At 25.1% G+C, this 20,280-nt stretch overlaps 1 protein-coding gene across 1 annotated transcript; it reads left to right on the top strand.

Moving 5' to 3' along the window:
• The first annotated feature begins 1,914 nt into the window (after window positions 1-1,914).
• LOC145838039 (tyrosine-protein phosphatase non-receptor type 5-like) lies at window positions 1,915-15,374 on the top strand. The gene is made up of 11 exons (XM_082945564.1): window positions 1,915-2,040; window positions 2,450-2,796; window positions 9,267-9,387; window positions 9,533-9,607; window positions 11,143-11,327; window positions 11,472-11,644; window positions 12,520-12,618; window positions 12,792-12,899; window positions 13,045-13,211; window positions 13,281-13,394; window positions 13,476-15,374. The coding sequence occupies exons 1-11, from the start codon at window positions 2,018-2,020 to the stop codon at window positions 14,023-14,025; spliced, it is 1,962 nt and encodes a 653-aa protein (XP_082801690.1). The 5' UTR covers window positions 1,915-2,017; the 3' UTR covers window positions 14,026-15,374.
• Window positions 15,375-20,280: the final 4,906 nt, after the last annotated feature.

Here is a 20,280-nt window from a genome sequence, read left to right as displayed (position 1 = left end):
TATTTAAATATTTTTTTAGAAATTTCATCATTGAACCTTTTATATTATCATTTAAGTTTAAATAAAAGTATATTTGATTTACAGTATTATATTTTTTAGCTAAGTCCAAAAATACAGAAAAATCTATCAAATTTTTCTCATCAGTGTCTACTTACACACAAACAATTTGATAACAGTTAATTATTTTTTCCTAAAAAGATACTGATTCTTAGGCAGTAGTACATCATTCAGCAAATAAAAATAATTTAACCTCTCACAAACTAAAGGCGCAAACACTTTTGTAAGAAAGGGAAAAAAAAAGAGAAATTTGTCTATAGCAAGGTTTCCCAAAATCATTTTCATAATTTCACAAGATTTTAAAATTGGAATTACCTTAAAATACCTAAGTGACATGGGAAACAGGCCACACTTAACACATTTGTTAAGAAGTATAGACCAGGGTTTGCCAAACTCATAATAGTTAGTCATTTAAAATTAATGCCACTTACTTATAAATCACCCACTAAATTATTTATTTATTTATTATTGCACTTTGATAGCCAGAATAGCTTTCAAGGAAGCAATATTACCCAATTTGGGAAGCACTGATTTAGACAAATATAAGATAATACTGTTTTCATGTTTCAACTTAGCACTTTTTGTGTTAAATCATGCTAGTTCTTCTCCCAAAATAATGTAAATGCATTTTTTCTAAAAAAAAAAAAAATTGGTTAAACTATTTACTATTAGTAAAGACTAACAACTAAATTGGAAGAATGATATTTTCAAAATTAAGGAGAACATATGTTTTTTAATGAAATAGTTATACTTCTTCCATAGAAACCAACTGAACTCCCTCACTTTTGCTGTTATATCTCAAAAGTTTCCTTAAATTTTGTTAGTTTGTTAAAAGTGATATTTTTGATAGCTAAAAACTATAAAAAGTCTATGAAAAACATAAGTTTCTAAAAATTAAAATGAAACCACATATGATCCTAATCCATTCACATTAGGGTGCTTATAACAAATGTTATCTGGAAATTTTCAGCAAAATTTTTATTTTCTCTAGCAATTATTACAAAAACAGCTTGTAATAATTTTTGCTGAATGAAAATATATAAATAAAGTTCATTATTAATTTGAAAGTAATAATATTTTTAGAATTTTGTAAAATTATTCCTTTTTTTTCTTATTTGACTTGGTCATGTTTGAAATAACATTTTGGTTTGGTCATAATATATGTATCTTTTTTACCTTAGAATACTGTTCTACTGTCAACATAATTTTTAGCAGGGTTCAGAAAAAAATCCTTGTATCAATACAGGGTTGCCACTTTACCTGGAAACCTTGAAAAACCAGGAATTTGACAATTTAGGCAAAAAAACCTGGACAAAAACTGGAATTCGAGAAATTTTTAAAATAACCTGGAAAAACCTGGAAAAACCTGGAATTTAGAACAAAAATCACTAGAAAAACCTGGAATTTTAACAATTTTCACATGTTTAGTAGAAAAATTTTGATTTGACTTAAAAAATCTATCATATAAATCAAAAAATTTTGTCATCATCACAATTTTTTTTTATTAAAAACATATTTAAAGTAGCTTTACAGTATCTTTTCAATGTTTTTATACTATTTAACACAGTTTATATCCTTTAACTTAACTCTAAACTATAATTAGATCAAAAAATGTGTACTTTTAAAAACCTGGAAAATTTTTTTTAAAAACAAGTGCCAACCCTGATCAATAGTTCAAACATATTAATACACTTACTCATTATTTACTATAGATTTAGTTAACAATATTTTTTTATTTTAAACTAAAAATATTGATATCAAACTTGTGTAATAATATAAGTTTTGTAACCTAAAAAAAAGATAATATAGATAATTTAACAAGTGCATTTATTGAAAATTAAATTAAGCTTTTCTAACAGATAGAGAATTACAGATAAGAACAATAAGCTGCTTAAAACGTTACTACTTTATAAATACACTAATAATACAGAAGTTCATATAAGCAAAGTTTGCTATAATTATGATAGAAACAAAAGAAGACTCGTAAGTATTTTTACTTAAAAAATATTATTTGTTATTTTAACTTTATTCACCTTTTTAATTGGGTAGTTAAAAATAGTACTTTGTTTTGTAGTATGTAAAATAAAATGTTTAATAAGTAAAACTACCAAGTGGTTTATTTTTAATGGCATGTCTACTTGAAATGAAAACAGTTGCTTTTAAGTTTAACTGAGAAAATATGGCAATAAAAAGATATTTATTGTACTTTAATTTGAATAAAGTATTGAAAAAGACTAAATTATTTTTATCTATAATTCTGTTTGATGACGTAAAAAAGTTAAAAATATTTTTTTTTCAAGTTTATCTTGTTTTTATTCAAACTTTACTTTTAATTAATCCATTTGATATATTAAAAAATTCAATTTCAAATCAAAAAAAATATTCTTTCTAGCAACAAAAAAGATTTACTCATTGATGAGCTAAGGCCACCGCAACTTACCACTCAACTGTCAACTCAGTCTGATGCAAGTAAGAGACAGTCATCAGTAAGCTCTAACGAATCAGCATCTGATGATCACAGTTCAACAAAATCTGATCAGCATGTGCCAGACGATTCAGATGAAAGTGAAGAGAGAAAAATTAAGAAACGTAAAGGGGAGCACAATTACAGCAATCCATTTGCTGAAGAGTCTCTTGTTGAACGCCCAACAAGACCTTGCAACTTAAACTTAGGATTAATTTCTAGACGTGTTCGTACGACTTTACCTAAACTACTTACTTTTGGCCCAAACTCTAGCAGTAAGTTGATTTAAAATCAATGCTTTGTGTATTATCATTTTTTTTATTAAGTTTAAGAGTTTTTAAAATTATAACAAACAATTTTGTGTTTTTTTTTTGAATACAAATATTTTTATGTTTATTATTTAATGAATACTTGTTTTATTTGAAATATAATACTTTATGTGAATTAAGGTGTAAAGTTAATAACAAATTTGTTACAAAATTTAAAACTAGAAAAGTATTTTTTTATTTAGAATGAATTATAAACAGTTAAGGTTGTAGGGGGCAGTCCAAAATTTACTAATACTAACATTAGACCTTATTTAAAAGCTTTAAGTGTATACAACACAATTGCTACACTCTCATGCTACTCAGGTCACTTAGGCTAAATTTAAAACTTTTTAAAACTCAGACAGACTTAGGCTTGATTAAAGTTTTTACGAAACTTAAGCTTTTTGGATATTTCCCTAAATCTAAAGCAAATTTATAAATCTCCTAATTTTATTGATGTACTCTGGTAGTATTTTAGTTTTTTGCTGTTGGATTTTAAGTAAATTGCTTGATTTAAGCTTCATTGTAAATATATGATGCTATATGATACAGTTTACAAATTATAAAAAATTTGATTAACTTTTTAGGTTTAGTCAGTTTAGAATAAAAATTCGAATAAAAATGTATGTACAGTAACCTCTCGTATCTTTACGCACTTGTGACGTTACGCAATCTCGTTTAGTTACGCATTTTACAATTCTAAAAATTTCAAAAAATCAAATTTTAATTTTTTTCAATATATCACAAATTAGGTTTGCTGTATATTTTTAATTTAAAATATGTTTTAAATGCTAACTCACCTCTATATATCTTTAGACTTTGTAAACTTATGTTCCTTGACTATTTGATAAACATTTAGTTATACCTCATTATGTCAGAAATTTTGTTAACAATAAGAGATATAGTTAAAATTTTGAAAGAAATATGACTGTGTTAAATAATAAAGTATAATGAAATAATGAGAGTTTAAAACACAAATAAATTTTACAGTACGCTTGCACTATATATGAATAAACATCTAAAAATAAACCTAATGAAACTTCCTAGCAAAAAGTAGCAGTGATACTTAATAAATATAGAGCTTACAATTAACACAAATCTCAATTGTTTTTTTTAGTAAACATATCACTAATTTTCATTTGACGTTTTTTTTTTAGTTTAAGTTCTTCTTCTGTAACAATTGCTTTGCACAGCAAGCGTAGTAACATAAATAACTTTAATTTATTATTAAACATTTTATTATATTTTATATATTTTTGTTCAAAAGAAGAAATCCACTACAGCACCAAATGCATATTTTTGTAAAAGGCTTTAGAAACAAATTTTAATATAGACACCACACCATTTCTTAATTGTAAACAAATGCTTAGTTATAAATTAAATTTGCTAAGTAGAATAGAATATATACGTTAAGTATCAAATAAGTCGCATATAAATAAAGATAAAATCTACTTATTATTTAAATTAGTAAAAAAATTTTACAAGTTTTATTATATTATATAAATTTAAATATTTTTTTAATGTATGTATAGTTTTATCTTTTGTTTTCATATATATAAATAAAGTAAACAAATTTTTAAAACAAGAAAAGTCCCCAGTTTGCTTTTAACTAGAAGCAATAGCAAAAAACAGCCATTATAGTAAGTTTATTTGGTACATCTCGTATCTTTACGATCTCTCGTATCTTTACGCATTTTTCTGTGGACACAATGTGCGTAAATAAGCGAGAGGTTACTGTACATTAAGATTTTTTATGGTTGATTTTTTGAAAATTTTTAAAAATTATTAAAAATTATTTATTTGTTTTTAGAATGATTTACTTAAAATTTTCAGGAAATGTTACTTGCAGTATGTAAAACTATTTCTTTAATTTTTTTTTATATTCAAACTAAAATACATAAAAATTATTGACTAAAAATATAAAATTGTTATGAAGAAGTTTGAATTTTTTTTTTGAACTGTTTGTTTTTATAAAGATTAAACCTTTAAAGATAACTCAAACTTCAACTGTAGTACTACAATTTTAGCAAGAGCAATTTAATTTTTTAGTAAATAAGATTAGAGGTCTAAGCTTAAAATACTTAATGCAAGATTTGTAAAAATTCTTTACATAGTCTTAAGGACTTATGTTTTCTTAGACCTTAAAAGTAGTGTTGCTTGTTTTACTGTATACATCGCTAGGTTTATTTTAGTTTAATTTACTTAGTCAAAAACTGTAATAGAAGATATATTTAAACTAGAACAGTCTTTTGTTTTTCTATTTTAGTTGGGCCTTCCATAAGATACATTTTTATCCTGCCGACTTTATTTGCTCTTATCTTAAAAAGCCGCCGTGAATTTTAAAAAGTTGCAAAAAGCAATTGTTAACTTAATTATTAAAGTCAAAAACAAGACCAATTTAAACATTTATTGAGTTGACCCCAATGACCTTTACTTTTTTATGTTATCTATCTACTTATGCATGTACTCACTGAAAACTTTTAACTAATTTATTTCACGTGTTAACATAAATATAAGTATACAATATTTCATTTATTTTTTTCGTATAATAAAAACGCTTTATCAGTATTCTTTGCTGTTTTATTTTGAAAAAAAAACTAGTTTATATAGAAGATTTAAGTTTAAACATAACTTAAAAAAGTAAATTATAAAAAAAAGTACAATACATACTATTTATTAATATGTAAATAGAAAATTATTTTTATATACATATTATAAAACATTGCAAGTTAAGATCTGTTATTTAAATTTTATGTCATAAAAGACAAATTTTTCTTTGTAAGTATATTATCGATGTATATTGATTTGTTATAATTTAAAAAAGTGTTTGTCTTTTTATAAAATGAAAGAAATAGTAAACAAAATTTAATTTAAAAATTAACTTATCGGCAGTATTTTTTTTTGATATGTGAACAAATGTTAAAATAGGCAGCGCAAGCTCATGATTTATTCATTAGGAAAAAGATTAAAATTTATAGAGGAAATAATTGTACAAGAGCAAACAAAACACGCAGTCTACTCAACAGCCAATTTGCTCATTCATTTAGTTTTCCAATCTGCAGCTCATTCACAAATTCCAACTAGCGCTACTCACACTTTGCTCCTTCTTACTTTCTTGCCAATATTTTGCTCTTTTTTATCTTTGTGTTTTCTGCCAATGCCATGATGTCACTTCCTAGCTTTTTTCGTCATAAAGTGTTAGTTTAAATCGACCATCTTGCTACCAGGTCTTTAAAAAGCTTTAGAAAAAAATTGAAATTTATAAATTTTATAAATTGTAAGTTAGTTTAGTAAATCTGTTCCCAAATTATTTTTTGCTAGGTAACAAAAATAAAAGGTAAACTTACGTTTGTTTTTTTTTGAAAGAGAATGTTACTTTCTAGTATAATTCTTCTAAGCTTAATGTTAAAATAAGTAAACAGCTTTTAAGCGTGGGAGTGTAGTAGAGTATAAGTTTCAAAACTGTTTTATAAAAGAGTTAGTCTTTTTTTTAAATAACAGTAAGTGTTTAAATTTGATTTTGTTTGTAAATGATTATTTAACTTCAAAATATTTATTTGAGTCAAAAAATATTCATTTTTTACCGTTTATAAAACTATTGTTTATAGTGGTCATTGTGTTTCATAGTGACTCTTTTTTTTTGGTTACAATTTTGAAATGGTGATAAAATTTGTATTTAAATTGAGAAAAGCATTAAAATTGATATCACCATAAAGTTGTAAACTTTTTGAAGTAATAATAAAGAGTATGTTAAAGGATTATTAGAGCTTACTTTCATATTATTTAATAGCAGAGGCTATGTTGTTGCTTACGTTTTGCCGTTTATTTAAAACAAAATATATGATAAGTATTTGTCCAAAATTATTTGTTCAAAATAGAGTTATTAATAAGTTCATATTTTGTAATTAAGCTCGGATTTTTGGAGGAAATATGATAACAGCTATTTAATTATACAGTGATTTAGATATTAGCTTTTGTAAATTAAAAAGGTGTAAACAGAAGTCTTTAATTAATTTTTTAAGTACAAATTTATCAAATACGTTTTAAAAAAAGTCTATTTCTAACGATAAATACTTTTTGAACACAACTAACAAAACTTAGAAAATATGTATATTTAATAGTTTGTATGTTTTTTTTTTCCTTTTATATTCAAATTTTTGATTGTAGTTATAAATTGATGTCGAAGGTACATACTAAGAGTACTTGTTTTTGAACTTTTAATAAAAAAAAAGCTGATTAGATAGAAAATTATAAAGTTTAACAAAATTTATAACTGTGTAAGTGGCGAAAATAGAATAAAACAATGTATTTCAGAGTAATATGTTTAACTTTTATTCGCAGCTAACTAGGTTTTATTGTTTCTGTAAAAAAAATTGTAAACATTCATTATGTTTTATTCATATGATTTACTTTCACTGAAATACGAGCTATTCTAAATTATTTTTTCAAAAAATTCAATGTCAATGTTTTGATATTTTATGTGTTTAGTAAAAGGCAGTTATACTTTGTTTATCGCAAGTCTAAACATGTGTTTTAATTTTACACTTTTATTAAACTAATTTATAAACACTAAGTTTAATAGTTAGCATAACTTTAAAACATTTTATGGTTCATACAAAAGATAAACTTTACAAAAGGTAAGCCATTTAACAGGGATTTAAAACTTTTCTTAGTTCTAGATTTATGACAAAAGTATTAAGCAGACCTGACTTGTTGAAAAATATTTTTGTTGGCTCTGTAGTTTTGAAAAATTATGCAATTAAAATTAAAACATCCTTCAAAGAAAAAGTTATTATAAAAAGTTATTTAGTATGCAACAATGTACACTAAAAATCAAATTAAAACTGGTTTGATATACGCTAAGACTAAGTCAGGCTTTATGACTTTGAAATATTATTCTATTTAAAACTTGTGTTTTTTGTCCTAGATATTAACTTCTTTTTTTTAACTTGATATCTTTAGGTTTTACAAATTTAGTAACATTATTTCAATTAGTTTTTTGCTTTTACTACTGTTTAAAAATTTAAATAAACTCAGGCTGACTACTCAGATTAGTTTTTGGTCACTCGGGATGATTTTTTTTTGCTTCAAAGACTAAACAACCCTAATTTTTTTTTTTTAAAACATGTTGTTATAAAAAAGATCAAGTTTGTTTGTTTTGCATTATTTATTTTCGAGCTAAAAATATGTTGTTTTTATAAAAGAAGGTTTTAAAAAGATTCCTTAGAGAAAAGTTTATATTCTTTTGGAATCTACCATTGTATATTATAAACAGTTATGATTTGTAACTAAAACAGTAATTTCTAGAGTATGCAATTGTGCAATAAATATCTTTGAAAAAAAAAAAAAACAATTATTTGACCAATATAGCGATCTATTTAAAAATTGACATTTTATTATTAAGTTATTTCGGGTAATTACCTAGCATGATGTTGCACCAATATCAAACTGAAATTACATTATATTCGATGTCAATTTTAACCATAATTTTAGGCTAAAATTATATGTTTAGTCTAAAACGAGGTTTTGTTTTAAACAAGCTATATAAACACATAAATAGAATTAAATTTGCTTATTATAAATTAATAAAACTCAACATTTAATTGCTTTAATTTTACAGTACTGTAGTCGATATAAGATATTGTATAATATTATCGCTTTATATTGTGAAATGAAAGCAATTAAATATTTAGTTTTATTTTTTTATGGTTAAAAAGTTTTATTTTATTATTTATGTATTTACAAAATATCATTTTTAGCCTAATATTATTGTTAAAATAGACCTTGAATAAAATAAAATTTAGTTAATATAGGTGCGACATCATGCTAGGTAATTAATGTTATTTCTATTATCAAATTGCTTCTATTTTTAAAGTTAGTTAACTTGAAGAATATTGTTTAAAATTAATGAATATAGGTTATTATCAGTTAGCTTTTTATTCTTTTCAGTTTGTACTTTTCAAAAGTAACCTACTTAAACTTCAACTTTTATTTAATTTTTTCAGAAAAAAATTCGAAATTTGTTATACAGCTAAAAAATTCGTTATTTAAGATAAAAATTCACAAAACATTATTAAATTAAAAAAGAAAGAGAAATTTTTTTTTTGAAACATTTTCTTAGAACGACTTTTATTGATCCCTCTAATCTAAACAATTAAGTTTATTCTTATAACTTAAGTTCTATGTGTTTGGTTTCAAAGGTATAAATAAAAACTTTTAAAATGAGACAACATTGAACAAGTATAAATAAATTTTATTTTTAAAACATAATGTTTAACTTGTTTTTTATAGTAATGAAAAAATCAAAGAGATTATATTGATAACGTGATAAAATAAAAGAAGACTTTGTAGTAAATAAATGTTAAATAAAAATAAAGTTTAATTACAGTTATTTTCCTGTTAAGAAGTATAAAGCTAATACTTGTAACATACTTCAGGTATAAATAGGACTTTCGCTGATGACAAACATCAAAATCGAAGAAACAAAATACCTCCTTTGTCTTTTGATCCCTTAAGAGGTGTCACACCAAGTATGCAAAAAGCTGGGCTTCTTCAAAGGTTGATAATGTTTATAAGTTTGTTTTTGATTAGTTTAAACTTTATTATTTAATAGATACATATGTTCTAACTTTTGATATAAATTTTTCTGTTTAAACAGTTTTTTGAAAGCTTGGGTTATTAAATCTAAAATTTTGTTTTATAGAAGGGGAAGCAGTGTGCAGCTCACTCTATCATTTAAAGAGCAAGGTTCTTCATTGGATGGTCAGCCTACTCCTGCGTTAGTTATCTCTTTTATAATTAGATATTAAGAATTTATAATATAATCAAGCAATTAAGAGCATAGAGGATGAAGTAAAATACTTTTTTTGTTTTAATTTCTTCTTATTTTTTATCACAATAACTAAGCTACCGTGTCTGTTTTGTTATTTTTGAAATTAAATTGATTTTTGAAAAATTAGTGATCAAAGTTTAAGAGTTTCAAGCACTTTTTGTAAAAGGTGCAAACTAAAATGGTAAAAAAAGAAATTTTTATAAATGTTTATTTCTTACTGCAGTTTTTTAGCCATAGTTTGCAAACATTCTCAGTCTAATATTAAAAAAGTTAAATATCACTGTTTGGAAAAACTAGGTTTTTAATGTATCTATTCAAAAATATAAACTTAAGCGTTTGTTAACAAAAGATAGTAGCGAAACAAGTTCACTGGAATGTATAATAGTAACAAATTATACATTTCCTTCTTTTGTTACGCTGACATATGTTTCTGTGTATTACGAGTCAACACACTTCAACTGAGCTCTGTAAAAAAATAAATACTGTAAGGAAAGAATAGATCTAATTTAGGTATATACATGTGGCCATTAAAATTAAAAATAGTTAATATAGATTTTTATAGGTTAATAATAGATAAAATACTTAATGTTAAAACCGCATGTTATAAAACTATGTAACATTTGTAACAGTCTAAATTAATTAAATTAAAGTAAAAATACAAAATAAGATAACAAATCATAATAAAAATTACTTACATTTTTTTCAATGATTTGTAACCAGTAAGTATTTAGAATTAGTTCTTTCTTCATTTTCCTGTAAGTAGTTTGTACTATGATTTGGTATCTTATTTTTTATTTTTACTTTAATTTATTTAATTTAGACTTAATAATTACAAATGTTACATAGTTTTATAACAGTCGGTTTTAACATTAAATATTTTATGTATTATTAACCTTTAAAATTCTATAGTAACTATTTTTATATTTAATGGACACATTTATATACCTAAATTAGGTTCTATTCTTTCCTTACAGTATTTATTTTTTTACAGAGCTCAGTTAAAGTGTGTTGACTCGTCACACAGAAACATATGTCAGCGTAATAAAAGAAGGATAAAGTATAATTAATTTTTTAATATATAAATAATTAAACGTTTTAACGTTTTAGCCAATTTTTTAATTATTATTATTAAAACTATTATTACAAACTGTTTAATTGCTTAAATGAACATTTCCTAAAAATTTAAATTTGATAGCTCAAAAAAAAAAGAAGTCTTTGATTTTAAGAAATTTCAGAAAGAAAAAATTGCTAACACTCATTATTTAAGTTTTTATATTATAATAAACTAACATTTACCTAGAGTTTAAGTTTTCATTTAAGCGCCAAATGTAGTTTAAAAGTGCTGGACTCCTTATGCAATCAATTTTAATTGTGTGTTTACTACATAATATTTTTAACGTGTTTCAAAAGTTTTTCTCATAATAGTTAATTTTATTTAATTGAAAAACAAGGTTTTAAAACTAAAACAAATTAATATACAGTATGACTTGGAGTAAACTGACTACATCATCGTGTTTGCTGAGAGCAGCCGAGCTGCATAAAAAGGCTCTAGATAGACAAGCAATTTCTGAAGAATATGATGAAATACCTGAAAATCATGCAAGTAGAGAAGATATTAAGTTTGGGGGTTTCGGGATCAAGAATAGATACAAAAATATGATTCCTAGTAAGTAGTGTATGTTTTATACCAAAAGTATGCTAACATTTTTATTGTATTTATTAATATTAGTCTTACTTCTATTTTTCGATATAAAATTAAAATTATTTAGATTAGGTATGATTTAGTTTTTAACAAAATTATTTTTCTTAGATGAGAACAGTCGTGTTCTTTTGAAATCTAAAGAAAGTAAAGAAATAAAAGATGCACTTGAATCATTTATAAATGCTAACTACATTCGAAAGTGCGATATTATTGAAAACGATGAAAAACAAGATATGACTGAAGTTATAAATGTAGAAGACGCTGACTTTATTGCTACCCAGGTCGGCTATTTTTATTATATAGAAAGTTTTTGTCGTTTTTTTCTTCTATGAGCTTATTTTTTTTTATTTTTCAAACAATGTTATTTAAAGAGAACCCGTGCACAGTAGTATAAGAGTTTTTACCTTAGTACAAAGTTTGCTAAGCTTTATAAGAAATAAAAAAACACGATAGTTACTTTTTAGCACTGATAAAAAGTCAAAACTGTTTATACCTACGAAGTTTATTGAATTGTCGTAATAACAGTTGTTTTTAAAATTAGTTTGTACTAAAAATAAGTTTGTTCATAATTTACTGTACATACTGTATATAATAAGTTTTCAAGGTTGTAACTTACTTAGGCTTTTGAATTTTTAGAAAACTCGTTTAGTTAAATTATATTTCAGAAAAACTCAAGCAAGTTTTTTTTTGCAAATCTCAGGCTAAAAAATATAAGCTAAGCTTTGTTTCAACCTTTATGAAACCATGAAACAAACTGCGATATGTAGGATTAATACTTTTAATTACTTTACTTAGTTTTAATTTAACTTAAAATAAAATAAATAATACATTCCTTTTGTGTTTGCTAACAGTGATATATATTTTTTAAAATTTTGTAAGCTCAATCCCTAAACTTAGGTTGACACAGGCTAGCTTGTAAACCCTACAACTAGTTTTTGATAACTAAAACTAGTTTTAATTGCACTAGTTCAGAATCAAGACAACCCTGTTACTTTATGATTTTGACTCATCTAGTTGTTTTGTAAAATAGAAATCAAAAAATTGTTTAGAAATAGTGCACTGCATAGAAAAACTAAATTAAAACTATTTACGTAAATGTATGTGACTATATCTACATCAATCTATTGAAAATTTCTCATAAATGCCTTAATTAAAGGGTCCGCTGTGTAATACTCAAGAAGATTTTTGGAACATGGTTCTCGAAAACAATTCCAAGGTGATTGTTATGATTACAAAACTACAGGAAGAAAGAGAAGTTTGATTTTGTTTTTTATTATTTTATTAGTAGATAAAACTATATGCCAAAAGTTTTTATGTCAATCTTTAGTTTATCAATGTGAAACTTGATCAAAGCATTTTGATTAAACTACTTATCAGTTCATTTGATGGATAAACCGATAGTCCTGAAATAACAAAACATTATTTCAGAAATGTGCACCGTATTTTCCTTTGAATGTTGGTGATATAAAGACTTTTTCAAACATATCAGTTTCTTTGGTCGACATATCTTCTAATGAAACATTTGAAACAAGAAAGGTTGATAAGCGCTAGTTTTTTAGTAAATTTACTTCTGTTTGATTCTAGTTTCTTAGTGTTATATGTAATTTTTAAATTTTCAAATTTAATTTGATTGAAAAACAAACCTACTATCAAAATATTTCATTCAAAACATGTTTTCTAGCTTAAAGTAGAATACGGAAAAGAAGTGCATGAGGTAATTCACTACTTTTATTCCGGTTGGTTGGACCACCAGACTCCAGAAAAAAGTCGCGGAATATTAGAGCTTGTGAGACAAGTTTCTGTTGAAAGCGAGCCTCAAATTAACGGGCCAGTTATTGTTCATTGCAGGTTACTATTTTTTTTAAACTTTATTATTGAAAGTTCAAACTTGAAATCATGTTGTTAAACTAACCACAGTGCGGGAATTGGGCGTACTGGTTGCTTTATTGCTATTTCCTACGGCTGCAAGCAATTAGTGAAAAATTCATCTGTTGATATTCTCAAAATTGTTTCAAGAATGAGATTAGACAGGTAATATTTAATTTTTTTGTTTGTAAAATCGCTTGAACTTGTTTTTTCAAAAAAAAAAACTCGTTTTAAATCACTTTACAGAGGAGGGTTGGTTCAAACTGTCCAACAATATCATTTCATCCATGAAGCGCTTAGTAGGTATATGAGACAGTTGAGCGGTGAAAACGTTTTGACACCTGAATCTAACCACGACGCTTCTCCAGTCAAACGCTCTTTCCAGCCGAGTGTTGTAAACTTCCCCGCTCCATTCAAAGCATCACCCATGAGAAAGTGGAAGCGATCCTTTTCCGCCAGCAACCTTCCACTGTCCTCCAACTTCATTGACTTTTCCGATTCTCAGCCAACCACAGAGCATTTGGCAAAGCAGCAGGCGGAAAAGTCGGAAGAAAAGTCAGAGTCCCCAACCGTCGAAAAAACGCGCATTCAGTTGAAAAATGAACTGAACACCTGCCGCAATTCAAATGATAGAAACTCCACTGAACCGCTTCCATCGCCGTTTCTCGTACCCTTGTCACCGAGGCAGCTGGTATTTTCGGCAAGCAACAGCTCCCCTATCGACCACGGATACGTTCCGCCGCCTTCAGCAGGCCTTCCGAACATGGATAGGTCTCGGTTTGAGTTTCCGTCATAACAGCTGAGCTATTTCAGTTTGAAGCAAATATAGATATATGTATCTGATTTAATTACATTATTTAGCCTAACATGGAATGTGTGGTTTGAGAAAGTTAGCATAAATAAGTTGAATAATGTTTTTTCAAATTTCACTAAACTAGGAGTTTGTTGACATTGTTTTAGACATTTGTTACTTGAAGTTATTATTATTTTTTAGGGCATTCATTTTTTATTCAAAGTTGTTTGATAAGTTTAAGTTAATTCATTTACTAATAAAGTTCATTGAGATACTATATATTGTTTCTATTTGGAAACAGTACTTATTATACATGCTTCTCTTAAGAACAGTTTTGTTTTCTTCAATTTTTATTTTTATTAGCAAATCATTAAGATATTATTTCTACGGAGGTTGCAAAATTGTATACGGTACATTTATGAAAAGGATTGCTAAAATATTTAAACAAAGAATTCTACTATAGGTTATTAAAATTTTTGTTTTATAACTATATTTTTTAGTTAGTTACTAGCACTAAAAAATTTGGCAAACTGCAAAAGAACAACGAAATTGTGTTGTAACTTACGAAATTATCAGACCAAATATTTTGTTTTTAGCATAATCAATATGACAAACACTTTTCTATTTGGAAGAAAGTAACCTTGTTTGGCGTTTCATGCTGTCTTAGCTTTTTTCTTATGTGTTTCTCCTTAGGTTTTATTTGTCTTGTTTTAAGTTTCTTTCACTATTCAAAGATGCTATTAATTTTACAGCTAGCCTACTATTTTTTTTTGTTAATAAGTCTATAAGAAAAGTTTTTTTACACAAGTGCACTTAAAGTATTTGTTGACGATTTTTTAATGCTTATTGATAACTAAAAGGTATCTTTCGGTAAAGTTAAAATTAGTGTAAATCTAAATTAACTTTTAATATAGAATAATCTCATCATTGTAAATCTTTAAAATTGTGTTTTTTTTTCAGTTTTTAAGCCTTGAATTTGTTCAATTCACATTTTAGAAACCATGAAAAAGATGATATTAGGTTTAGTATAAGGAGTTAGCTGTAAAATATTTTTCATCGTTTTACTTTAAGTATAGCTTAAATGATACAAAACTATCTCATAAATTTTAATTCAATCATTGCTTTAAAGTGAAAAAGCTAGTTTACTTCTTAAACATCTAAACCAGCTTTTAACCGTAGTTTTTTGAACATTTTTACAGTTTTGGAATAAGTAAAAGTCATTAATCTAAAAATTAATCAAATTGTCGTAGAAAAAACTTAAAAAAAAAAGTTTATTGTCGATGCATAATCAAGTTAAAAGTTTGAAATAGTTTAGTTGTCTTAGCAAGAAGTTAAGTAAAATTTTGTAATTCATCGTAATAACATTTCACTTATGTCAAACGAAATCCATTTTGTTTTGCTTGACCTTTTTATTTTGAATATTTCGTTTTTATTAACAATAAATAATTGCTTCTTAGTTGTTTTTATTTTGATTATTTAAATAAATGAAATACTTAATACAAATTAACTATAAATGATTAGGTTTTATGTAAGTAATAATATCTAATTATTAAAGTTTAAATATGATTTGTTTTAAATAAAGCTTTAAGCTTCAATTTTAACACATTAACAAAGGGTAAAATTTTATATTAAGTAAAACTTAAGTTTGATAATTTTAAATGAACTTTTTTGTTAGAAAGTTAATAAATACCTTAAACATATGTTTCAAAATTTTGTATCTAGTCATTTATATATAGTTTTATTTTGCAAAATTTTGTATCTAGTCATTTATATATAGTTTTATTTTGATACAGAGAATTACAAAAACTTGCATACATTAAAATATTTTATATTTTTTCACCTTTGATAATTTTTAAGACGTTAATCAAGTGAATGGAATTTTAAATGTTTTTTGCGATTCATACAATACATGCTGTAAAGGTTATTGTGGAGTATATTTTTAAATTAAACTATTTACATTAGACAGTTTTAAAATTTAAAGTACATTTTATGCATTTGACATTTAATGACTAAGTTTAAGAATACTCATCAACCTTCTAAATACTCAACATCTTCTAAAAAATGTACTGCCTTCACTAAAGTTAGTACAGTTACCTCTCGCTTATTTACGCACATTGTGTCCACAAAAAAAATGCGTAAAGATACAAGAGATCGTAAAGATACGAGAGCTATCAAATATACTTACTTTAATGGCTGTTTTTTGATATTGCTTCTAGTTAAAAGCAGACTGGAGACTTTCTTACTTTTAACAAGTTGTTTACTTTATTTATAAATATGAAAACAAAAGGTAAAACTATACATATATTAAAAAACAGATTTATATAAAATAATAATACTTGTAGAAAAATTTTAGTAATTTCAATGATAAAAAGATTTTATCTTTATTTATACATGACTTATTTGATACTTAACATTTATAATCTATTCTACTTAGCAAATTTAATTTATAAGTAAGCATCTGTTTACAATTAAGAAATGGTGCGATGTCTATATTAAACTTTGTTTCTATAGCCTTTTACAAAAATATGCATTTGGTGCTGTAATGGATTTCTACTTTTGAACAAAATATATAAAGTATAGGAAAAATGTTTAATAAAAATTGTTTATGTTTCATTAGATTTCTTTTTTAGATGTTTATTCATATATAGGGCAAGAGTGCTGAATTATTTATTTATGTTTTAAACTCTCATTATTTCATTATTTAACACAGTCATATTTCTTTCAGAATTTTAATTTAATCTCTCATTGTTAAAAACATTTCTGATATACTGAGGTATAACTAAATGTTTTTCAATCAATCAAGGAACATAAGTTTACAAAGTCTAAAGATATAGAGAAGTGAATTAGCATTCAAAAACATATTTTAAATTAAAAATATACAATAAACCTAATTTGTGCAATATTTAAAAATTTAAAGTTTCTATTTTTTAAGTTTTTTAGAATTCTAAAATGCGTAACTAAACGAGAGTGCGTAACGTCACGAGTGCGTAAAGATGCAAGAGGTTACTGTATTTAAATTTTCTATGGATGTACGCTGTACTAAAGATATAACCCAGTGCATATTAGTCAACTAATTTGCTATCATTTCATTACAAAATCAAATATTTCCATGTTTTTAGATATGCTGTAAAAATTTCCTTAATTGAAGATAAGTCATAGTGTATGAAATTTTTACAAACCAAATTGTTCGAAAACTATTAAAAAAATTCTAAGATAAGTTATAGATAGTTAACTATTCACAGGGTGGTTACAAAAACTGGAATTTGACAAAAATCACTAAAAAACCTGTAATTTTAAACAATTTTTACAAGTTAAGTAGTAAGATTTCGATTTAAAACAAAAAATCTACCAAGTAGATAAAAAAAATTTGTCATCATCAAAAAATTTTTTATTAAAAAACAAATTTAAAATAGCTTTACAGTATCTTTTCAATGTTGTTATACTATTTAACACAGTTTTTTACCTTAAACTGAAAATAGACCTAAAAACGTGTACCTTCAAAAACCTGAAACAAATTTCTCAAAAACAAGTGGCCAACCTGTATTTACTATAGCTAATCAGGTCGGTTCTTTGATATTCTTTGAATAACACAGGCTAGTTTAATGACTGTTTTCTCTTGTTTTGTTATATTGTTGATTAGATAAAGTACTTAAATTAATCTAAGTTCATTCTGTTTGTACTTGTTTTTAAATAACTTACTTTTTAGTTCTAACTAAATAATTAATCTCTTTCAAAGGCTTTTTTTATATTACGATAGTTCTGTTTTGTACTTCAAAAAAAAAATTTTGTTAAAATTTTAAATAAGTTTGTTTAATAGCTAAGTATTTAAATGTTAGAATATTTGTTCATTATTTCTATTGTTTTTAAAGTCAGTTTTAGATACACTTACAGTAAAAATAATAAGGATCTTAGATAATTTTTTTATGTCAGAAATTTTTGCACGCAATGTGTTTTTTAGCTTGAAAACTGTTTGTGCAAAACAAGTAAAAGTAATCCAATTATAAAACCTTATATTAAAACATGTTAATAACTTGAATTTTGCTACACAGTAGTGTTTATAAAAAGTTAATGATACTTAATAATTAAAAGGTAATGTTGCTCTAAAATAATTTTTTTTACTTTATTTTGTATCATTACTTTTTTAAAATATGCAGCCCGCGAGGTATTTTTAATTAGTCCGAACCGCAAAAGAATGGTTTTTGTAGATCTGATACACCATCTAGGAAAGTCTTACATCTCTTTTTAAGTAGTTAAATATAATCTAAGTTTGCATTATTAACCTTAAACAAAGGAAAAATAGAGAAATCAGAGTCTTTAAAAATAGGCAGAAAAAATTTAAGACACTTTTGCAATACAGGCTATTAGAATGCCGCTATTGAGCCTGACTTTAATTTGTATAGAAGCGCTAAAAATCCGATATAATAGTTCATTTGAATTTTACGTTGTTAATTGATACTCATTTCTCTTTATTTTTTTACTTATATAGTGTTATCAAATCCTTGGTCACTTAAACTAAAAAACTCACAAAAAAATAAAATAACGCATAAAACTCATATTGTTTAAAATCAGAAAACATTAATTAATAAACTTAAAATTTATAAATTAACATTAAAAAAAAAACACATAAAAGTCATACTCTCAGTTCTAGTTTTCAGTTTGGCTTCCGACAGAATCATTCCACCACTTTAGCTTTGTCTCAATTTGTTGAAGGTGCTCAGTCCAATTTTAATAAATGAAACGCAGTTTGTGCAGTCTTTTTGGTTTAAAGTAAAGCATTTGATAGTGTAGATAGAAATATCTTATTAAGGAAATCAGAATGTTATGGTGTGAGAGGAAATATGCATCTACTAATCAGTTCATATCTAGATGGAAGGAAACAGTTCGTCAGCTTTGGAGGATATGAATCAACCTGTGAAAAAAAAAAATGAAGTTGGGGTACCACAAAGCTCAGTATTAGGACCGTTGTTATTCTTAATACACATAAATGACTTACAAAATAATAGTAGTCTTAAAGTCCTCAACTTTGCAGATAATAAAATGTTATACAAAACATTCACAAAAGACACATACCCAAATGACAGTAAAAATTTTGACACAGAACTAAAAAAGGTATCAGATTGTCTTATGGGAAACAAACTTGAACCAAACCTAAATAAAATCAGAAGCATGATTCTACATCAATCAAAAAATAGTCTTTGGAAAAATATAAAACTTAATGTTAGAATAAGTAAAACAGTTATAACAATCACAGAAAGCTATAAATATTTGGGAAAAATTTTAGCAAAAAATTTAAAATAGACAGAAAACATAGAAGCTATAAAAACAAAACTACAAAAAACATTAAGTGTATTATATAAAACAAGACACTTCTTAAAGGAAAAAGCGTTTTATTTAATCTTTATTTCTTCGTTTATGAGCAATGTTAGATATGACTTGTTGTGCTGGGGAAGAGCAAATAGAAAATGTATAAATTGTATCAATGTTCTCATAAACAGAGCACTTAGATGCTAACATTTTAAGAAATATGATTATAGTGTAAGAGAATTAAAAACTCAAAAAAATTAGATGTTAAAAGTCTGTATCTATATGAAATACGTCTGTTTATGTTTAGTTTAACAATAACTTGTTACAAGATAACTTTAAAAATTATTATAAAAGTGTAAAAAATGTCCATAGTTATCATACGAAGTCTTCAGAAACATTTTTTTCCTACGTAGATTCAACAGCAATTTAGGTCATAAATCGCTATCCTACCAAGAAAGTAAGTTATGAATTAAGCTACCATTATGTTTATAAAATAAAAGTCATTTTGGAATGTTCCAGGATGAACTTAAAAGTTATCTTTTAAATAGTAATTCTCAAGGTCATTAGTGATCATACCTACTCGTTTATTTACTTTTGTTTAAGGAGTAAATAGTATTTCTCACTAAATACCCAAGTTTTTATTTATTTTGTTCTATTTTTGTGAATTTTTTGTTCGAAAGTTGATTTTCTTGGTGACATTAACATTGGTTTAGTCTAGGTTTTAGCATTTTCTATCTAGTTATTTTTAAAGATTATTCTTTAAGATTACTATTTTGAATAAAGTTCAGAATACTTACAAACTTTTTTTTCTAATGCTTACAATTTTTTTAGCATGCAAATGTAAAAAAAATAGTTGTAGATTTACTTTAGCAGAAAATAAAGTATCTAAATAGTAAGCTAAGATAACTGTTTCAAGCAATGTTAAGTTGAAAAATCATATTTTTTTGAGGAAAT

Source organism: Thalia democratica, chromosome 6, assembly GCF_965202585.1.
Source record: "Thalia democratica chromosome 6, ktThaDemo2.hap1.1, whole genome shotgun sequence".
NCBI classification, from domain to species: domain Eukaryota; kingdom Metazoa; phylum Chordata; class Thaliacea; order Salpida; family Salpidae; genus Thalia; species Thalia democratica.
Note: the sequence above shows the minus strand (reverse complement) of the source record. Positions and strands in the feature narration are given on the sequence as shown.